Genomic DNA, 21,096 nt, shown 5'->3' on the forward strand with positions numbered 1-21,096 from the left:
AGCATTGTCTTGGCTGTAAGCTTTGGGTCATTGTCATGCTGGAAGTTGAATTGCTGCCCCAGTCTGAGGTTGTGTGCATTCTAGGGCAGGTTTTCTTTCAGGACCTCTCTGTCCCTGCAACTAAGAAGCACTCTCATACCATGATGCTGCCACCATCACCATGCTTCATTGCAGGGATGGTACAGTATTAGATAGGTGATGAGCAGTGCCTGGTCTTTGACAGACACAGTGCTTAGAGTTCTGTACAAGTTCTCCTGTCTCAGCAGAGGTCTTCTGAATTTCTGTTAGAGTAATTATTGGTTCCTTGGTCACCTCCCTGACCAAGTCCCTTCTTGTCCAGTTACAAGTTTTGTTGGACAGTCAATTCTAGGAAGAGTCCTGGTGGATCCACACTTCTTTCATTTCACTGTTATTGAGGCCACAGTGCTCCTGGGAACATTCAAAGCTTCACTCAAAGATCTATGCCTCATCAAAATTTTATTGCAGAGGTCCAAAGAGAATTGCTTTGGACTTTGTGATTGGTCCTTGTCCTGACATGTTATGTATACACAGGTGTATGCCTTTCCAAACTGCCCAATCAATTGAGTTTGCCACAGAGAGCCAGTGGACTCCAATCAAGTTCTGGTCACATCTCAAGGATAATTAAAGCAAAAAAGGATGCACAGGACCACAATTAGGAATGCCACAGCAAAGGGCCTGAATACTTACAATATATGAATGAGCGATTTCAGTTTTTGATTTTTAATACATGTGTAAAGGCTGAAGTATCTATCTTAGACTATTTGGCAACTGCATTCCTTTTTTAAGAGGCATAGTTTTGACAAAAAGATGAATAAATATTAATAACATTTAAATTTTTTTTTTTTTTTTACAATTTTTGGTACAAGATCACAAGAGGGCAGTACATCAAAAGTATGTGTATATGTTACCCAGACAGCTGTGGATAATAATAATAATAATAATAATAATAATAATACATTTTTAACAGTAAAATACATTTGGATGTAAAGAATACATTAGTACATGGTAGTACTATGAGGATGTGGCACCTCTAGAGCATGGCTTGTCATGGCTTAAGACTTACATAAAAAACTGCTAGACATATCTCAGCCATACCATGCAAACAAACCACAAATGCAACCCATATATAAGGAAACAACAATTAAGGTATAGGTTTTAAAATAAAAGTTCAGTTCACATGATTCTTTCATAATAGCCTATAATTACAAATTATTGCAGCTAGTCTTGTGTTTGTGTATCTATGACAAGGTGCTCTTTCCTCAAGTGGCTTCCCCACTGCTATTTAAATTCATGTCCACCTCTTGCCATTGTATACAAGCCACCATAGTAAATATTTAGGGCTGTAACGTCAGGGTCTCACTTGTGAGAGACTTATTGGAAACATTAGTTGAAAATCGAATGGCCCAGATTACAATTTTAGTGCTGATTTTACCCAGTGTTTTCATGTCAACAAGAAAAAACCCATCTGTGCAAGATAATAAGGAAAGTTGCCTGTTTAAGAAGTGCAGTCTCAAAGCTGAATTGAGACTTCTGATTATGCTGTATAAAGTCATGGATTTTCTCAACAATGAAGTAGATAGGACCAAATCTATTAGAACTACCTTTGAATAGGTTAGTAATTGAGAACTCTGCACTAACCAAAATAATAACTCTGCTTTTGCAGCATGGTACAGATAACAGCATAAGTTAACATTATTATACAAGTGAATTGAATAATCAGAACTCAATTGCAGATATACAGCAGAATTTATTATCTGAAGTCAACCATGAGTTTCATGAACAAAAATATGATGAGAAGGCAGCAATGTCATGTAGAAACCAGATTGTTTATTGAAAATGTATCAGATTGAACATAATTACTAGATGTTCAATACTACATTCAGCTGCTAAAAAGGGAAACAATCAACATGCCAAATAATTATGGCACAGCAATACAGTGAGCTCTCAGCCCGAACAAAAAGCACAATAAAGAAGCAGGATTTCATAATAACTATACACATTTTATACATGAAATAATGAGCAAAAGATATGCAGCTAGGTTGCTTCATGAACAGCTTAAATTAGAAATTGGATGCATTTGTTTTTTACCGTATCATGTAGCAGAAAAGGGCATCTTAATTACACCATGAGCTTTCATGGACTTTTTACTAAAATATTTAAGATCCTGATCTTACCAATAGCTTTATAGGGATTTTACAAGATTCTGATAGGAGTCTAATGCAGCCGTGGGTTATACTGAGGCACTATAACAATTTAGCAAATGTTTGAAATGAAGAACCTGATTCTTTGCCATTTCTTTGTACCTAGAAGATTACATAAGCCAAGGGAATAAAATAATGATGTATTAATCCGAAACCCAACCAGTCCCAGATTTGCCATTGAGATAAACTGCTGAAGATCATAGAAATTAGGCATCACCAAAAGCAGATCAAAAAATCCTTTATAATTTTATTTAAATCATTTGATTAAATTATTGCAAGAGGAGGATTAAGCAGTTTTGCTTATCTATGAAGTACATGTTTAAAAGTAGCATTTCATTAAGCAAAATGGATAAAGACATTTTTGTTCCATCCATCCATTTTCCAACCCGCTGAATCCGAACACAGGGGTCTGCTGGAGCCAATCCCAACCAACACAGGGCAGGAACCAATCCCGGGCAGGTTGCCAACCCACCACAGGACACACACAAACAGACACTAGGGCAAATTTAGAATCACCAGTCCACCTAACCTGCATGTCTTTGGACTATGGGAGGAAACCGGAGCGCCCAGAGGAAACCCACGCAGACACGGGGAGAACATGCAAACTCCACACAAGGAGGACCCGGGAAGTGAACCTGGGTCTCCTAACTGTGAGGCAGCAGCGCTACCACTGTGCCACCCATTTTTGTTCCATTTATTGCCAATTTTCAAGTGTAACCACATAATTGTACTATAACTGCATTTAAGACATGATAAATATTTTTGGAATTTTTAGTGCAAATGAAATGTTGAGAGCAATTTTTTTAATTACATGAGCATGTTCAACTACTGTACAGATAAATGTCTGGTAATATTGCATCAAATGTTGTAAAGTAGGTTGTGGATTGGCTAGAAACCCAGCTGAGATAGTTGGTGGTACTTTCAAGAGGCCAGAATAATGAAGGGACAGTAGGAGACTACTGAGGAAGGCATAAAGGGTGGAAAAGTCCAAATATCTCAGATCAACAATAACAGAGGATGGACAACTAGATCTAGAAATGAACAGCAGAATGCTATAAGTTTGAAAAAATTGGAAAAAGGTATCAGAAGTGTTATGTGACCGGATAATCAGTGCAGGAGTTAAGGGTTAAAGTGCATAAAACAGTGGTGAGACCAGCATTCTTATATGGGCAGTTAAAAAGGAGCATGAAAGGGATCTGGACACTACAGAAATGAGGATGTTAAGATGGATGTGTGGAGCAACAAAGATTGATAAGATCAGGAAATAGAGAACTGGAGGTACAGTTACATTTGGGGTAATCTCAAAGAAAATGCAGGAAAGAAGGTACTCTTCTTCAAATTCCATGATTTTCATGCTATTGACTAAATATGGCAATGATGTACTGTTTAAATTAATTCATGTTGTACAATAAGTATAATACCTGTGTACCCACTGAAAAAGAAAAGTTAATTTCCCCATGAAATCAATGCCAGCATTATGCCTTGATGCAGAACAGAAGGAAGACAAAGTAGTAATGAAGCTGTGACCCCCGCTTTGTTTTGATTGTGGTCTCCTTGATTAAATATAATTTCTTTGGTCCGTATGACAAATTAGACAGTAGAGAAAGTGTTCCTTCACACATTGTGCATACCTGATAACTTTGGATGACACCTGATGTCATTACATTTCAACTTTATAGTATTAATGGAAAACACTGATAAGAGGGTTGACAAGACACGGGACTTCATTTTGTTACAAAATATGTGGGGCTCCTCTCACTCTTGAACAGGCTGTGAACTCTAATTGTGGCTGTACTGCATATTGATAGGTGTTAAAAAAGGAAACAAAGAAAACAGTTATAAAATTATTTTAAGGGACTTGTTTGTAGAATCTATTTACAATCCTGTTAATGTACTGATCATTATGTACTGATATTTGACACTGGGCATTCTAGGAATCTATATATATAATTCACAAAGTCTTCACTTTTGTCTCCTGGTTTTGACCTCTGATTGCTGTTTGACTCTGTCCTTTCTCTTGATGCTAACTCAATGATTTTACTGGTCTGACTGTCTTTCAGTCAGAGCAATTATCCTTGTTGCTGTATTTTGAATTGACTATAAAATAGTAAGTGACTGGTTCAAATAGTTAGACTGTAAAGAAAGGGCTTATCGGATTATGTGTTGGAGGGCCACAATGAGTGCAGATTTTTGTTCCAGTCCAACTGAGTAATTAGGAGCCAGTCCTTGCCAATAACAGAAATTATTTAATTTCATGACTTGTTAGCTTTTTCACTCAGCCATCTCATGCCATTCTTGTATGATAGATTTTCTTTCACAGAGAAAATCATTCAGTTGATTTGTGGCTTGGAGAAGATTAGTAATTCTCTCAGTCCTTCACTTTCTTCTCTTCCTTTGCTTGGCAGATATGTTATTAAAATAGAAATAATTCATGATGAATGCATACAGGTGTAAGCAAAACCAAATTAGATGTTGAGCTTCTGGTTCCTTTGTCATTTTGCACCTCACTATTTTTTGACAGTTCAGTAAGAAGCAATTAAAATAGTGGTTGCAGCTGTTTAAGGCTAAAATAAACAATTAAGTGTTGAGAATCTCAATGGTTGAGTTAACTAAAATGAAGAACAAAAATTTTACTTGCACAAAAATTGCTTCAGCAGCAGTTTTTGGCTTCTAATTAAGAAATTGGGACGAAAGAAAATCCTGCAGTAGTTGTGACCTTCTAGTTACAAAAATGAGGACCTGTGCGAAAAAAGCATGCCAATAATCAATTTGCTTTGAGACAAATCAGTTAACGGTACTCCTCTATTATCGTGACGGAAATCATATTAGAAAAGTACCCAATTAACTTGCTTTTCAAGATAACCTCCTTAATTTTGCAATGTTGCAATATTCCTAAACTGTAGAAAGCAGATTTTACAAAGTACAGAAGTAAAATCATGTCAATGATAACTCCTGGATGGAGTCAGCTAAACTAAAATTCAAGCTTTTTAAGTTAAGAGTATTCAGTTATTGCCTTGGCACTCGCTCAATGTAAACATAATAATTATATGAACAATAAAGCAAGTCTACTCTGTATATTTAAAATCCTAAGCCTAAAAGTGCAATGATTTTGTGCAATGATTTTATGTCACGTGTTTATGTTATGTTTTTTTGTCACGCTTTAAATCAGGCTTATTTTAAAACCTACGTATATATGTTTGGTATCATTTTTTTAGAGTTTATCGAACTTTAATGTGATGTTGTTAGATTTTCAGATTCTTATTCTGTTTTTAAATTATAAACTTAAAAATATCAGAAATAAAAGACAAAGAGTAGGACAGCTGCTGTACAGGCTTTTAAATGTTTGAAGCGCCGTGCGAGATGCAGATCATGCGACACGGCAGCAGCAGCAAGCCAGCAGCTGATCAAGCAAAGAGGAAGTAAAAAACTGTATTTGTTTCCCATTGTATCACCATTTAAGAGGGGGTTTCGGAAGAGCGACCGCGTCTCGTTGGGGTGCGTTTAGCCCTCGTCTTCACAACGTGAGAGGCAGAGATGCAAAGTGGCTGATGTGTAGCGCAGGCTGGGAGGATTGGTGAGTGAAGTGAGCAGGGGAGAACCCCCTAGTAGACATATATAAACAAAAGACCTGTGTGTGTTTGTGTGTGTGTGTGTGTGTATGGAGCAGTCTACTCTGCTCATGCTCAACCATAGCCAAATAGATGGCATGCACCTCAGCGCTCAGTACAAAAGATGTGTGTGTGTGTGTGTGTGTATAGAGCAGTCCACTGTGCTCGTGCTCAACCACAGTCACAGGAGTTGGTGAATTCTATGGAAGATGTAGAAGCTTATACAAGTGTGACTTGTATTGGTGAGATGGCGCATGCATGCACTTTTCAATTTTTTCGGCACTTGCATGCACCTCACTTCTCATTCCCAAGCAGACAAACTCAGCTTTGTGGTACATGCACATTGTACGTTTATACAATGAGCCACCATATGTTTGTCTAAGAATGGTTCCAACCTGTCCCGCTCAGTTTGTGCCACAGCTGCACTCGACTGCACATCTGTCTTGGACAAGATACGACCTGCTGCAAGATACAAGTTTTCAGATTGTTTTTTGTCCCAAAGATCACATGCCAATACTATGGAACTAGTATTTGGTTTAAGTGATAGAAATCAGGCATTGATATAGTGTTGCATTTCAAAATGAAAGCAATAATACATAATACTGTACAACGGCAGTAATTCTGAGGACAAATGACCCCACACTTTACTCACAAGGACTTTTGCAGCCACAGGAAGAAACAATCCATGTTTATAAGGACACATTTTTTGACAGAGTGAAATGTAAAGCCATGAAAGATCTTTTTTGATCTGTCACTCCTCCATTTGGTAAACAGCTCAGATTAGTAACAATCAGGATTACCAGATTTCATAATTCTATGTATCCACAAGCAGCGAGATGAATTTTGATCTTATAGTTGTCTGTATTCATTTGCTGAATATGTATAGGTGTGTTTGAGTAATTTGTTCTTTGTGGGATGTTGGAATAGGAGGATTACTGTCCTTATGTTTTATATTTGTGTTGATGTTTTGGAGATTCAGCAAACCAAATTCCATGCAACTGTTTGTTTTGCAGTAAAGCACAAACTTACTTATAGGCTTGTTAAAATGTATTTTTATACTAGCAATTATTGTAAATAAGGGTTTGTGGTATTGACACTGGCCAAGGCAGGTTTAATAATGTATCAAAAGGGTTAAACATCCCCAACAAGCAGCTGGAAATCTAGGTGGGAAGTCATGATCTAGATTAAAGAACCTAGTCTAATTGGATACCCATAGGTGGGACAGTGGAGGTCTGAGGTATATGATGAAAACCGGCTGTCAGTGAGCCCCAAACACCCAAACATGAACACACAAAGAGTCCCGGATTCAAATAATGGAAGGTTTATTCATATTTCTTCCACAAAGTATCACAAGCACAAATAATCTCTTTCTCCACAATCCACAAATCCTTTCTCCTTAAATACTCTTACCACTGCACTGCCCTCCTCCAGTTGAGTGTTACTTTCCTTCCTCCCAGCTCCAGCTCGCCTGGATGAGGGAGTGCAGTCCCTTTTATTGAGGGCCACTGCCCGAAGGAAGTACTTCATACGGAAGTCACATTTAAGAGGGCGCATCTCCCTGAAGCGCCCCCTTGCGGCACCCACGGACCCCAGCAGAGATGTGTTGCCCTACTACACTTCCCAGCATGCTTTGCTGGCTCCCTACTGGGCACCTATATCTGGGGCCGCTGCTATCTAGCGTATTGGGGGAGTAAAAAGTCCCCAGCGACCTCTTCCACATCCGATGTGCTGTCCATCCATCCTTTCTGGCCCTCTCATTTAGGTCTGATCCCCATCTCGACCCTGGCCAGGATGCCTGTCTGCCTGCTACAAGCCTCCCATCCTGATAAGGAACCATCCCCTCCTCTGGCTGGGATGCCTGTCCAGCCTGTATGGCATTTACATGTGGTAGAAGGAAAAGAATTGGCCAAAGGTGACAGATACTGAAATTACAGCTGGCAAACTTAGCTGGACCCCTTTTTATCCAAATCATATAGTGTAGGGTTGACTTTATTTGAGAAAAATGAGATACACTTCAAAACAAATTGATCCTGAAAATGTAACCCCAAGTAATTTACTGAGAAAATAAATAAATGACAACTTTTATATACATTTAAACATTTGATAATATTAATTTGATGTTTTACTTGTTATGGTACGTGACATTCATAAACCAAGAAAAATAGCCTTTTCATCAAGTCTAGACTTTTAACAGGCCTGTTGGTTTTTCTGCAGACGTGTGCAGCTTTAGTGCTTTTTTGCTTTTTCTTTTCTTTTGTTAATGTATTTTTCCTAAAATGAATAAATATAGCTTTGGTACAAACAGCATTTGTCATAGTCCCTCTGCCTGTCAGCCTAGCCTTTCCATATTATTCTTTTCCCCTGGCATTTCAAGCCTACCTCAACTGTCTCTAGTGGCATTCTTGCAGAGGCAGCTAATTTGTAGTTTTGTACCAGACTCAAGGACATTTTGTTTTTGTTCTTTTTTTTCCAGACGTGTGACCTACTGCAACAGCATCCCACTGCTCTGTGCTACTCCCTCAAAGCCAAGAACTGCATCAAGAGAAGGTGTTCAGGTGGAGAAAGTTCAAAAGTCAACAGATATTAAGAACTCTAAATGCTTATCCTGCTTTTGGACTAAGACAAAAACGAGAGTTTTGGTTCATTGCTATTAAGTCTGAAAGAAAGAAGTAACAGGAATCCATTCAGTCATGGATGATGCTTATAGAGACAGAACGGCTTTCATTCGCAGTGCCAAGGACATTGCCAAAGAGGTAAAGCGTCATGCAGCCAAAAAAGTAGGTCGGGGACTAGACAAGGTGCAAGATGAGTACACCAAGAAGTCATACTCACGCTTTGAAGAGGATGATGATGATGACTACCCACAACCTCAGGATGGTTACTACCGCAGTGACACTCAAAATGAGGATGAAGGTGCCTCCAGTGATGCCACTGAGGGTCATGATGAAGATGATGAGATTTATGAAGGGGAATATCAGGGGATCCCCCATGCTGACTCCTCCAAAGGGGATGGCATGAGTGGTGTGAAGGGAAGCCAACCTGTAACTACAGAGTTCCGGGATTTCTCCGACCTTGCAGGCGAGCGTCGAAAAGACCGGGAGGAGCTAGCACAGCAGTATGAGACCATCTTGCAAGAGTGTGGCCATGGTCGCTTCCAGTGGACCCTGTACTTTGTTTTGGGATTGGCCCTAATGGCAGATGGTGTGGAAATCTTTGTAGTTGGCTTTGTGCTTCCCAGTGCTGAGAAGGACATGTGCCTGTCAGATTCCAACAAGGGCATGTTAGGTGAGTGACAGTAACATTATCATACATTTTTGAAGATTGTGTGGTATTAAGGATGAAACCTAATTTGCCATCATTGCTCCAATAATAGTAGTTAGCAGTTTAAAGTAGTTAAATAGATTAAAAGGGTTAAAAGCAGTTTGGGGTAACAGACAAGATCTCAGTTACAGTAGGCCTGCACCAGGGATCTTCTTTAATTCCTTCCCTCTTTGAACTGGTTATAGATGTGTTGAGTCATGGGATAGCAGTCCAATCCCCTGGTGCATGCTTTTTGCTGATGACACTGTTTTGTGTACCACAATAAAAAAGGAAGCAGGGAAGAAGATGCAGAAATGGAAAAGAGCTTTGGAAAATAGAGTATTGAATGATGATCAGGATTCAGAAGTTAGTCTGCAGATAGAGTCATTGAAAAGAGTGGATATATTTAAACATTTAGGATCAGTGGTAGTCCAAGATGGAAAATTAGATGCAGTAGATGGATTGAGAGAGTGTGAGGGGGTCATGAGGTCGCTGGAAAGGGGTGTGTGGCGCTCCCGATATCTCTGCAAAAGATTGAAGGTCCAAGTCTTTAGAGTCCTGGTGCTTCCTGTCTTGCTATATGGTTGCGAGACATGGATGCTATCCAGTAACCTGAGACGAAGACTGGACTCCTTTGGTATTGTGTCTCTTCGGAGAATCCTTGGGTACTGCTGGTTTGACTTTGTGTCGAATGAGCAATTGCTCGTGGAGTCCCAAATGAGGCACATTACCTGCATTGTGAGGGAGCGTCAGTTACGGCATTACGACCATGTGGCGCAATTCCCCGAGGGTGATCCAACTCGTAGGATCCTCATTGCCAAGGGGACGCCCACGTAACACCTGGCTGCAGCAGATAGAGGGTCATTTCTGGAGGGTGGGACTGGACCACGTCTCTGCCTGGAGGGTTGCCAACCACAATCCCGAGCTGTATCGTCATGTGGTGGGTGCGATAACGCACTGTACCAGTGTATGCTCCCCAACTTGACCTGACATGAATACCCATAGAATGCAGTGTGGGCGGAATAACTGGAAGAAGATATCAAGAGTATTGTGTGATTGAAGAATTAAGACAAAGGTTAAAGGTCAGGTAATTAAGACAGTAGTAAGACTAGCAATGATGTATGAAGCTGAGACATGGGGGGAAAAAATTGGATGTGACAGAAATGAGAATGTTGAGATGGATGTGCAGAGTTACAAAAGAGGACAGAATTGAAATGAGACAATCAGAGGTACAACAAAAGTGGGAGAGATATCTATGAAAGTTCAGGAAAGTAGATTGAGATGGTATGGATATGTGATGAGGAGAGACAATGAATTTGTGGGCAAAAGAGTGATGGGAATGGCAGTACAGGGAAAAAGAAAGCGTGGGAGGCCAATGGATAAAGTAAAATAAGATCTGAATAAAAAGACTTAGCTGGTAAGGAGGTGTAGGATTGAACTGTATGGAGAAGTCATATCAGTCACATCACCCCATACAGAAGGGGCAAAAGATGAAGAGGAAGAAGAAGAAGCTCCAGTATATCTATTTTAATACCGTACATGGAGGTCAAAGGAAAACAGTCTTATGCTGTCCCTTAACCCAAACTAGACTAAGACTCCTAAAGATTATGCAGAAAGTGATTTCTATTTTAAAAACAAAACATACAGGGAGTGGTTTGACAAGCAACCACAATGTTCTCCAAAACCACACTCCTTACATCTCCTGCATCTCTTTCACCACGTTAGTTCTTTCTTTCTCCTATCAGCTAAGCTATTGCCCATATTTTTCCACCCGACTTAAGGCTTATTGGCCTTTTGGCCCACAGGCTTTACTAAGCCCAAGTCAACAATTATTTCAAGAGTCACTTCAGATCCCCTAGTAAGAATTTCCAACCCAGGGGATAATCTATCTCAGAACACCAGGTCAGAGGTACATCTAGTGGAGCATAGTCTCCTTTCAGTTTCACAGGGGAATGCCTATAGTATAGATCAGGGCTTCATGCAGAAATAAGTCCCCTGTTGCTCCCATCTCACAACACAAATACATAATACAGATTCATAATTCTATACTACAAGTGTTGCCATGAACCAACAGACTGGAAAATGAGGATTCCTTCTTAAGTGTAATGTCCCTAAATGATTTTGGTCTCTGATGCAAAATTTTAGAAATGTTAAGGTGGAGTTTAATGTGAAATATAGCTTAAATTTAAAAAGCAGATATTTCTGGAAAACAATAATTTTATTCAGCATTGTTGTAAACACAATGAAATGTTTTCTAATTGAAAAAATACAAAACTGTATCACTATGTAAAGAATGAAATTTCTCAAATAAATGTAAACACATTATTCTAACCTCATTGAACAATGTGGGTTTAAACATGAAATGATGAATAAGAAATGCAATGTCAGATTATGTTGGACTTTGGAAAATCATTCAGAAAAACATTGTCATTGATGAAAAAAAGAGTCAGTTGGTAATTGGGTTGTTATTAATTTGTTTACCGGCATAGCAAGTGAGTCATAATCATTTATTTCTTCAGTTTGATTTACAGACTGTGCTTAGTTGGAGTTTATATTTTACTTGTAGCCATGCCTGATTGCCTGTATCTCATTTTCTGTTGCTATGCAATGCCAATTGCTTCAACGTCGCCTGACCCATCTAAGTTTATTTCAATTAGTGTTTAGGCAACCTTTTAATTTTCTATTGGCATTCTTACATGGGTCAACATTCCTTCTCTTTAGCTTTGTCTACTTGAGTTATTACCTCATGCTTTAATTCTTCCTCTTGTATCTTGGTAATGACTTTTGCCTTCTAACAATATTTTAATCAATTGTATGTTCCAGCTTTTTGTCCAGTTCTTTCACTGTGTCTCCTATTAACCTTACTTGCATGTCTTTGAAATGTCCGAGGAAAACCCATGAAGAAATGGGGGACTGTGCAGAGACTGAGTAGGACATTTAAATCTGGCATGCTGGATCCATGAAGAATTTTTGCTTACCCTTGCAACCCATATTATTTTATTTGCATTGATTTAGGCAGTGCAACCAGGGTAGTCTTCCAAGTTAGTGTTATTCTAATGGAATATCCAGTGATATTTTGATTAATCAATGCATGGAAATTTGAATAAAACCAATTTGTTTCCCTTTTACTGATAACTGCATAATCTATTGCCATTAATAGAAATGACATAAGTTGGAATGCTATGTCATTAATGTAAGGAATTCTCTTTAAGGTGGGCAGGTCCATTTAGATTAAACTGTAGAACAGTAGATGATCACTGGTGGTCATGACTAGAAATAAACGGCCAAAAACAATTACTTAGAAAGTGGTGGAGAAGGCCAGGAATTAGTGGTTTAAGGCATAGAGAGTCATGCAATTACTTCTTCTTTCAGTTCTTTGGCTTTACATACAGTATTATGTCATAATTAACAATTACCAAGTCCTAAATTAAATGACAATAACCTCAGGTAAAAAATAACATATAATATTTTTTATTTAACACAGAATACTACCAGTGAGCACATATTAGTTAAGAAACATGAGCTACATATTGTTAGTTAACTTAGTTAATAGATGACCTTAAAAATAATACACCATTGTTAGAAAAGTAAGGCCATTGACAGTTTAGTGTGGGGCATTCAGATTTAGGGAAATACCATATAAAAAATCAAAGACTTACACAGTGATCTCAAAGAAAAGAAATACACACATGCTGTTCTGTTTAATAAACACTGACTTGAAGCCATGGAATGAGTTATTTGAATATAAACCTTGACTTTTAGGTTAGTGTCCTTACTGAGAGAGACTTGTTTGTCAACTCTGTACAGACTAAGATCATGAGGTGACGTGCATACTGTAGGTTCATTATTCGTTTTATTTATTCCAGTGATGATGTTCTTTGATTTACCATGAAGATCTAAATGACATTAGCTGACTGGCATTAACACCATTAAAACGACTGTCAAACACTGGTTTTTGGGAGAAGGCTATATAATCACATGCCAAGTACACAGACTGTTGCAAAATGATTTATCAATTTACACATTCTGAGTGTATAATCAATCACACATTTTATATATTGTCTCTTCTGCAGATAGTATTTGATTAATCATTATTTTGGCAGAAAACAGCTGATCAATGACTAAACTGAAAAATGAAATGAGTTTAAATGAGACAATGTTCCAAGTTAGTATCAGATAGAAATAAATAATGCAAAATAAAGCAAATAAATAATATCTATCTATCTATCTATCTATCTATCTATCTATCTATCTATCTATCTATCTATCTATCTATCTATCTATCTATCTATCTATCTATCTATCTATCATGGACATTATTGGTGTGCTGAATAATTGCACCCAAATATTATTACATTATTAGAGCCAAGGGGTTGTACTAGAAGATGGAAATGGCATATCTGTTTATTTTTCTTTAAAGAAATTATTGCAAACTTAAATTTTATTTTGTTTTTTTCAATTAAATAATTTTTATATATAGATGCTGTTTACATGTAAATCTTGACATGTCTAAATATTAAAAAAAAAATCATGAGGTGAGCTTTTTCACCAGTAAACTGCACACAGCCATTCTGGAAGTGTATGTCTCTGTCTGCTGTCTGTCCCTGACTTATTTCCAATGCTCACAGGATATGTACACCTACCTGCTCCCATGTTGGATCCAGTTTACTACTAGAACAGTCAGAATTCTTCAATAATGTGCTGAAAACATTTCTTAGAGGTTTTAGTCATTATGTCACTAAATTCCTCTGATGTTATAACACTCCCATTCAACAACATCCCAAAATGCTCCACTGGTTTGACATCTGGGCACTGTATAGGCCATGTTGTAAAATGAAGTTTCTGTGGTTAGTGGAACTTGCTTGCTTTATCACATGTTACAATATCTAGCTGGAATTATTCATCTGAGAAATGGTAACCTGATGGTCATTAGAGAATGCAAATGGTCTGCAACAATGCTTTGAATTGAAATGAAGTGATGCTGAAGTGGCACCTAATGTACACCAAGAAAATATTCACCACACCATTATAATATCACCAGCAGCCTGTTCCATTGATACAAAGCAGGATCGATTCTTGGATTCATGCTCATTACTGACATTATTGTCTGCACACGACTGCAGAAATCGAAATTTGCCTGATGAAATTACTTTTTTCTAATTCTTTAGTCATCTGGTGTTGGTGATCACATGTTCCCTGTAGCCTCACCCTCATGATCTGAGGAGACAGTAGTGGAAACCAGCATGATCTTCTTTTGCAGTATCTACTCATTTATTTTAAGGTCAATGTGTTGTGCTTACATAGTTGGTCTTCTACGCACAATGGAAGTAAAAACATTACTATCTGGGTGTTTGTGGCTTTCCTGTTAGCTTGAACAAGTCTGTTTTTTCTCCTTACTCTTTTCACTGACAGATGGATGTTACATCTGTTATTGTGCCATTCTCTATCAAGTTTTCAGATTGTGCTGTGTTTCTGAGATGCTGCATCCACAGCACATCTTGCCTAGTTTAATCTTCAGTTGAACAACTAAGCCTCTTGACCATCTCAGCAGGCTAAAAATATAGTGGCTATTTTGAAGAGGAATATATACAATATTGTGGCCGGGTACAGGAATGACAGCTCCAGTGGAAACCTTTGGGACACTGACTAGATTGTCTCATTTATTATTGAAGACAACACAAAGAAAAGCAACCATTCTTTGGCATGTGTATCCCGCTAAGCAGGAAATCAAAATTAAAACTTAGGCTGGTCAGCCAATAGTCATTTTGGTAGCAGACCTTTGTCTGGCAGGTTATCCTTGCCAGAAATGATGCCTCTTTCAGGGAGCACGGGCTTTTATGGAGACTGGATCAAAAGGGGTGGACTCAATCATCCTCAATGGGCAGTTTCTCGACACTGTAGGGAGAGAAGGAGATAACATTGTTAGCGATAGTGCCCCCTCTCGTCCCAGTGGGTTATTACATATCTCGACAGAGCCTGTGATATATTATGGAGACTGAGGGCGTGCAGCTCCCAAAAAACACCAGACACAACAGGCACAGACACAGATATACAGTGTGGGTCACAAGCTTGGGTCACAAACTTGCACAAAGTTGTTCTGGCAGATACAAACACGTCTCTTTCAGAGACGACCCGGCCTCACAAGGAACAACTGTCAAACTTGACACATCGGCCCTGACTCCTGCTCAAAAGAACACAAAGTCGTCTTTCTCAAAGGAGTACAGCGGATCGGTAGCAGTGGCTGGAGTGGAGGGAGTCTGGGGGAAAAGAGACAGGAGAGTGAGAGACCTCAGGATGGCCACGGCTCAGTCTTTTAAATGTTCGAAGCCCCGCGTAGAAGCATGTCATGCAGCAAGCCAGAAAGCCTGAAGCTGATCCTGCAAAGAGGAGCTGTAAGTGTGTTTGTTTCCCATTGAAAAACTGTTTAAAAGGGAATTTCTGAAGGGCCGCGGCATTCCTAAGTGTTACAACTAAGCAGTTACAATATATACATATAAATTAATATATAATTAATATTTATATTATATAAATTAATAGGCGGCACGGTGGCACAGTGGGTAGCGCTGCTGCCTCGCAGTTGGGAGATCTGGGGACCTGGGTTCGCTTCCCGGGTCTGCCCTGCGTGGAGTTTGCATGTTCTCCCCGTGTCTGCGTGGGTTTCCTCCGGGCGCTCCGGTTTCCTCCCACAGTCCAAAGACATGCAGGTTAGGTGGATTGGCGATTCTAAATTGGCCCTAGTGTGTGCTTGGTGTGTGGGTGTGTTTGTGTGTGTCCTGCGGTGGTTTGGCACCCTGCCCAGGATTGGTTCCCTGCCTTGTGCCCTGTGTTGGCTGGGATTGGCTCCAGCAGGCCCCCGTGACCCTGTGTTCGGATTCAGCGGGTTGGACAATGGATGGATGGATATAAATTAATAGGAGGAGACTAATATACTGTAATTGCTTCATGAATGAAAGACACATCAATGATGATTGGCAGGCAAGCCTGAGATGCCTTTGACTGCTAATAACATCTTCTAAAGCCCTGCTAGAAATCCTCCCTCTCATGCGTTTAGGGCAAAATGACCAGCAACATAAAGAATACACCTGGAGGACACCTATGACCTGTTGTTGCCCTGTCCTCAATTACCATCCCTGCCCTCTCCTATTACACTCTCCCTGTCTCTCTGACTGTCACTCACCCTCTCCATCTCTGCTTCAGGTCTATTTTCAGTTCTGTCAACACTCCTGTTCAAGGCAGGGGCTGCCGGCCATGCACCCCCCTTTTTATTGGTTTACTGTCACCCTCATCAGGTGCCAGGCCTTAGGGTGGCCAGGTGCTATGGGAGAGGTGCAAGTGCCCTGGAGCCATTTCCTCTTTCCTTCTTTGCCCACATTGTGCAGCTGCTGCTTGATGTTGTACTGTGTATCCACTCCCACTGATTATTTAACCTTGATCACTTATTCTGTGGTTTTCACCACCTTTTCCCCAGTCGTACATGAGATTGGAAAATTGTTATTGTTTTATAAATTTCAGCTCAGAGCTATAGTTAATTCAGTTCTCTTTTTTTCCACAAATAGCTTTTGCCATTTAATGAAAATTGACTGGTTTTAATTAGGCATATAGGCAACAAGACAGACACATGAATTACGGCTGGGACTATGGTACAGCTTTGTTTTTTTTTCTTCATTTAACTGTTTGGCACAGGGGGACAACTGGCTCTCATCACAGCTAAATAGATATACTGTAATCAGATGGCCGTCCTGGTTTGAGGCAGAATAATAACTGACAGGACATTCAAAAAAGAGCCTCACGTTTGAAGACGGGATCCCCAAGTTTTTTCGATGCATAAAATGTCTCTGGGCTGTGGATGATGAGTCACGCATTAAGAAGCCTGAGCTACCACAATCGCAAAATCTTGGAGGAGGGGAAAATCTGCATTCACTCTGTATAATTGCTCCAGGGCAGAAAAGCAAACACAGATCTGTGGTAAGCATGGGTAGCCAATCCATTACATTTTTATTATTTTTACATTTTGTATTTCTGTAATGTAATGGAGTTTTTATTTAATTTTGTTATTTTTTCCAATTAAAAAAAAAACAACAAATACTGTTTGTGCTACAACAGATGATCCAGTGAAGAGTATCCACAGTTCTCCTTCACAAATATTTTCATGAATCTTGAATACAGCTTTATTAAATAGCTATGTACTTTAGGGGTTGATGAAATTGGTCAATCCATGTAATTCTGAATTTGGTCAACTGACAATTAGAAAGCCCGTATCAAAATGTAAATGATGTGGCTTCAGACTTAATAAAGGTCAGTGGCCTGTTTACTAGGTTAGTGTAATAGACAGTGTAATTTGTTGTAGTTCAGGTCACTTTTACGCTAAAAGATTTGCAAATAAAAATTACATCTTGCCTGAAGAAGGCGCCTGAGTTGCCTTGAAAGCTTGCATATTGTAATCTTTCTAGGTAACCAATGAAAGGTGTCATTTTGCTTAACTTCTCACTACATTCATAATGTCTAACATGGTACAACACCCTAATACTACAAATAAAAGATAAAAACCTAAGATACACATATTGACCTTAATAGATCAACAATAAGGAAGCAATGGATTGTTTGTATGGGTTAAACAACACAGTCCAGCACAAATATCTAACAGGCAGGGTTAAGATAAAAGGGCAAGGTGACATGTCACTTACATATTTCAACAAAGAAGATCTGAGTCGATAGTGTGGACCTTAAAGAGAAAGAGATGAATGGGCTCAGAAAGGAAGGGATTTCCTGAATCCAGCCATGAGAAACTCAGATGAACAGGCAGAGAAACTGGTAACATGACTGTTTTGTGGAATAACCGAGCTTCAGTCTTTGTTTAGCAAGAGAGAAAAGGACCTTTAATTAAGAAAAAAATAAAGCTACTTAAAGAAGCAAAAGTGATTTGCCATAAAGGAGAAGTGGTTTTATGCAGTCCTGGTAAAGATTTTTATAACCATATTGTATAGTGAATGTGCAAATTAGAGTGTCAAAAGTATGTCAGGTCACAAACGCGAAAAGTCCTTAGTGACACAGATAAGTTAGTATTTGGAAATGAAGTTAACACTTTTTGAAATACATTGTGCAAATATATATATATACTGTGGTGGGTTGGCACCCTGCCCGGGATTGGTTCCTGCCTTGTGCCCTGTGTTGGCTGGGATTGGCTCCAGCAGACCCCCGTGACCCTGTGTTCGGATTCAGCGGGTTGGAAAATGGATGGATGGATGGATATATAAAACAAAGCATTATTAAAGGAAAACTGTCCAAATGAAGCACATGAACTGAGTCTGACAAGCAGAATTTATGGGAACATGCTCGAGAGACAGAGCACCAGTGAAGAGATGTTCAGACACACACAAATTCTGAAGAAAATAAGTGAAAGTGCAAGTAGGGCAAGAGAGATATTTTTAAATTATTCTATTACCTGTCCTGGATGGGTAGCATGGCTAGTGTAAGTTACTGTATTTATATTTGGATACATCTCTCTCTGCCAGAATAATGGCCAATTTCTGCGTTCACCCACATTGGACATTTGCCCCCCATAAAGGTATATTGGAACAGAAATTTGTATGGCCAGATGCCCTACTTGATGCCAGACCTCTTTATGATATGCAAGGGGAATGGTGACCTTATTTTAATCCCAGGTCACAGGAGTTATATTTACTTACATAACACACAATTTAAGTTCAAATCAAACAATACTAAATCTGAATGATAGCAATGTTCATTCCTGAATAGCATAATAATTCGTATATGGGCTGTTGATAATCCATCCATCCATTATCCAACCCGCTATATCCTAACTACAGGGTCACGGGGGTCTGCTGGAGCCAATCCCAGCCAACACAGGGCGCAAGGCAGGAAACATACCCCGGGCAGGGCGCCAGCCCACCGCAGGTTGTTGATAATGGAGGAGAGGTAAACAAGAATTCCAGTGAGCGCTGGGTTGTTGGTCATACTGGATATTTCCTACATAGCTTGTGAAATATCTGCCAGACATTTTATAATTGATGAACTTCTCTAATTGTTGTTATCAAAAAATTCCACCATCCCTGATTTCTCTCAAACCATTGTGAAATAAAGATGTAAAAGAGAAGAAAAACAGGTTGGGATCTCAAAGGGAATACCCGGTTTAATGTTAGTGAAGGAATTGATGGGTACAATAGCACACTTCCAGTGATGACTTCAATACCATATAGTAAGGTGAAGCATAAAAGTGGTCTTCAGACAACTCGAAGGTGGGTACTGCTGTCCTCCTGATCACAGATTAATTGGTATGATCTGATTCACTGACACACAACAAGCCTATCTGAGAATAATAATCACCAGCTTGCTATAAATATGAAGTAGTTTTTACAGCTTTTTGTTTGAGGATTTACTACTAAAATGAATACAGAGCTGCAGGGAAGGGGTTCCTATCTCAACAAATGAAAATGCTGTAATGTCATACAAGGGATATGGAATGCCTTGACCCTCAAAACATTCATAATGAACAAATATTTTTAATCTGACTGCTATAAAGGAAACTGTTTCATTTGCCATAGCTCAAATGTGAAGTGCAAGGTGTTAGGCAAAGCAGTGTGCAGTACAGGATCTCTCTTGCTGACAACCTCTAAAGATCATGCAGCTTCTCGGAAATTAAAACAGGCAGTTCCAGCAGAAAGGGTTTAATGCTGAGTACTTTGTCAAAAGGCTTTGTCATTCAGAGAGTGTGTAAAAAGACAGAAAATCTGCCTTAATCACTATAGCTTTATTAATAGATTTTTTTGATAAAAAGGGTCTGATTTCACAGTTAACCTGATAGAGACAGCCAGCAGAGCATTTTCATCACTGTCTTCCTTGGCTCCTAACTAATCTGCTCTTCTGAGGGCAAACATTTAAAGATGTTCTGCATTGTTTACCTAGTTAACTGTTAAGAATGCATAAGCTTGTTACAAGAAAGAGAAGTAATAAGAAGAGAAAAGTGAGATGAACAGGTGGTGTAAGATCAGATTTCTTTCCATGTCAGAATGTTATGTAGAAGAACCAAAACCTTAGAATTGCATTGCATTTTTCTTAAGAATTCATAGCACTGAGCAATGACAATAAAACCCACGTTGTAGAATCTGGAATCTGAGAATCTTGTGAGAAAGAATATAAATTAACATTTTTCTCTTCAAAAGCTATAATGTATTAAAGACTTATCTTTTGCCTTTTTGACTGCTACTTTCTCATTTATAATTTTGCTTTTCATCTCTCACATTTGCATTCATTTTTTTTGCAGACGTACTGTTGCTATAGTCTGAATTTTTTAATATTGTCATCCTATATTTATCAGATGCCTTTGGCCATACTCTGTTATAAAAATAATATACAGTGTGATTGGCTGACAATGAGTTGCAAGGTCAATGGTATCATAAACATAATGAAAGGCAGATCAGAGAAACCGAGAGAGAGAGAGAGAGAGAGAGAGACCGACCTGCTAGCAAGGAGAGAACTTTTCTTCACACTGTGTGAAAGAGAAGCAAACCAGTAGTGAAACCTCATTACAGGAGAAAAGAGAATTTGGTGCTATGGTGATAAGCCATAGAAAGTACCTAAACATGCTGTTGAGCAGGTAACCTGCAGTAGGAAACCTTCTAGCAGAGCAGAGGTGGGCAGTTTGGGGGTGCAGGGTCTAATAAGTGACGGAGGGCCACTTCTCCCCTGTTCAAACACTAGGTGGCAGCACATGCTATGACTAGGATTAGAGGGAATGTTTTGCCTCTTTAACATTTGCAGCTGGTTGTGGTCCTGGAGACCCAACCCTGCAGAGATCTTATTGCTAAGATCTGAAGTGATTCCCTGGTAGTGATATATTCCAATGCATCTTTGTCATTTTTAGTTTTATTTATTTAATTTATTAATATTTATTATTAATTATTTTAATTTATTTAAAGTAGTGTTTTATGTAAACCAAGTGAATGCTT

The 21,096-nt window shown here is 39.0% G+C and overlaps 1 protein-coding gene across 1 annotated transcript in view; it reads left to right on the forward strand.

The window, feature by feature from the left end:
* The window catches only part of sv2a (synaptic vesicle glycoprotein 2A), an 885,655-nt gene that overhangs the window by 82,395 nt on the left and 782,164 nt on the right, over window positions 1–21,096 (forward strand). Inside the window, exon 2 of the mRNA XM_028794012.2 lies at window positions 8,304–9,115. Coding sequence (XP_028649845.2) covers window positions 8,521–9,115 — 595 coding nt within the window. The 5' untranslated portion in view covers window positions 8,304–8,520. The remainder of the gene's footprint in view (window positions 1–8,303; window positions 9,116–21,096) is intronic.

Source organism: Erpetoichthys calabaricus, chromosome 2, assembly GCF_900747795.2.
Source record: "Erpetoichthys calabaricus chromosome 2, fErpCal1.3, whole genome shotgun sequence".
In the NCBI taxonomy this organism is placed as follows: domain Eukaryota; kingdom Metazoa; phylum Chordata; class Cladistia; order Polypteriformes; family Polypteridae; genus Erpetoichthys; species Erpetoichthys calabaricus.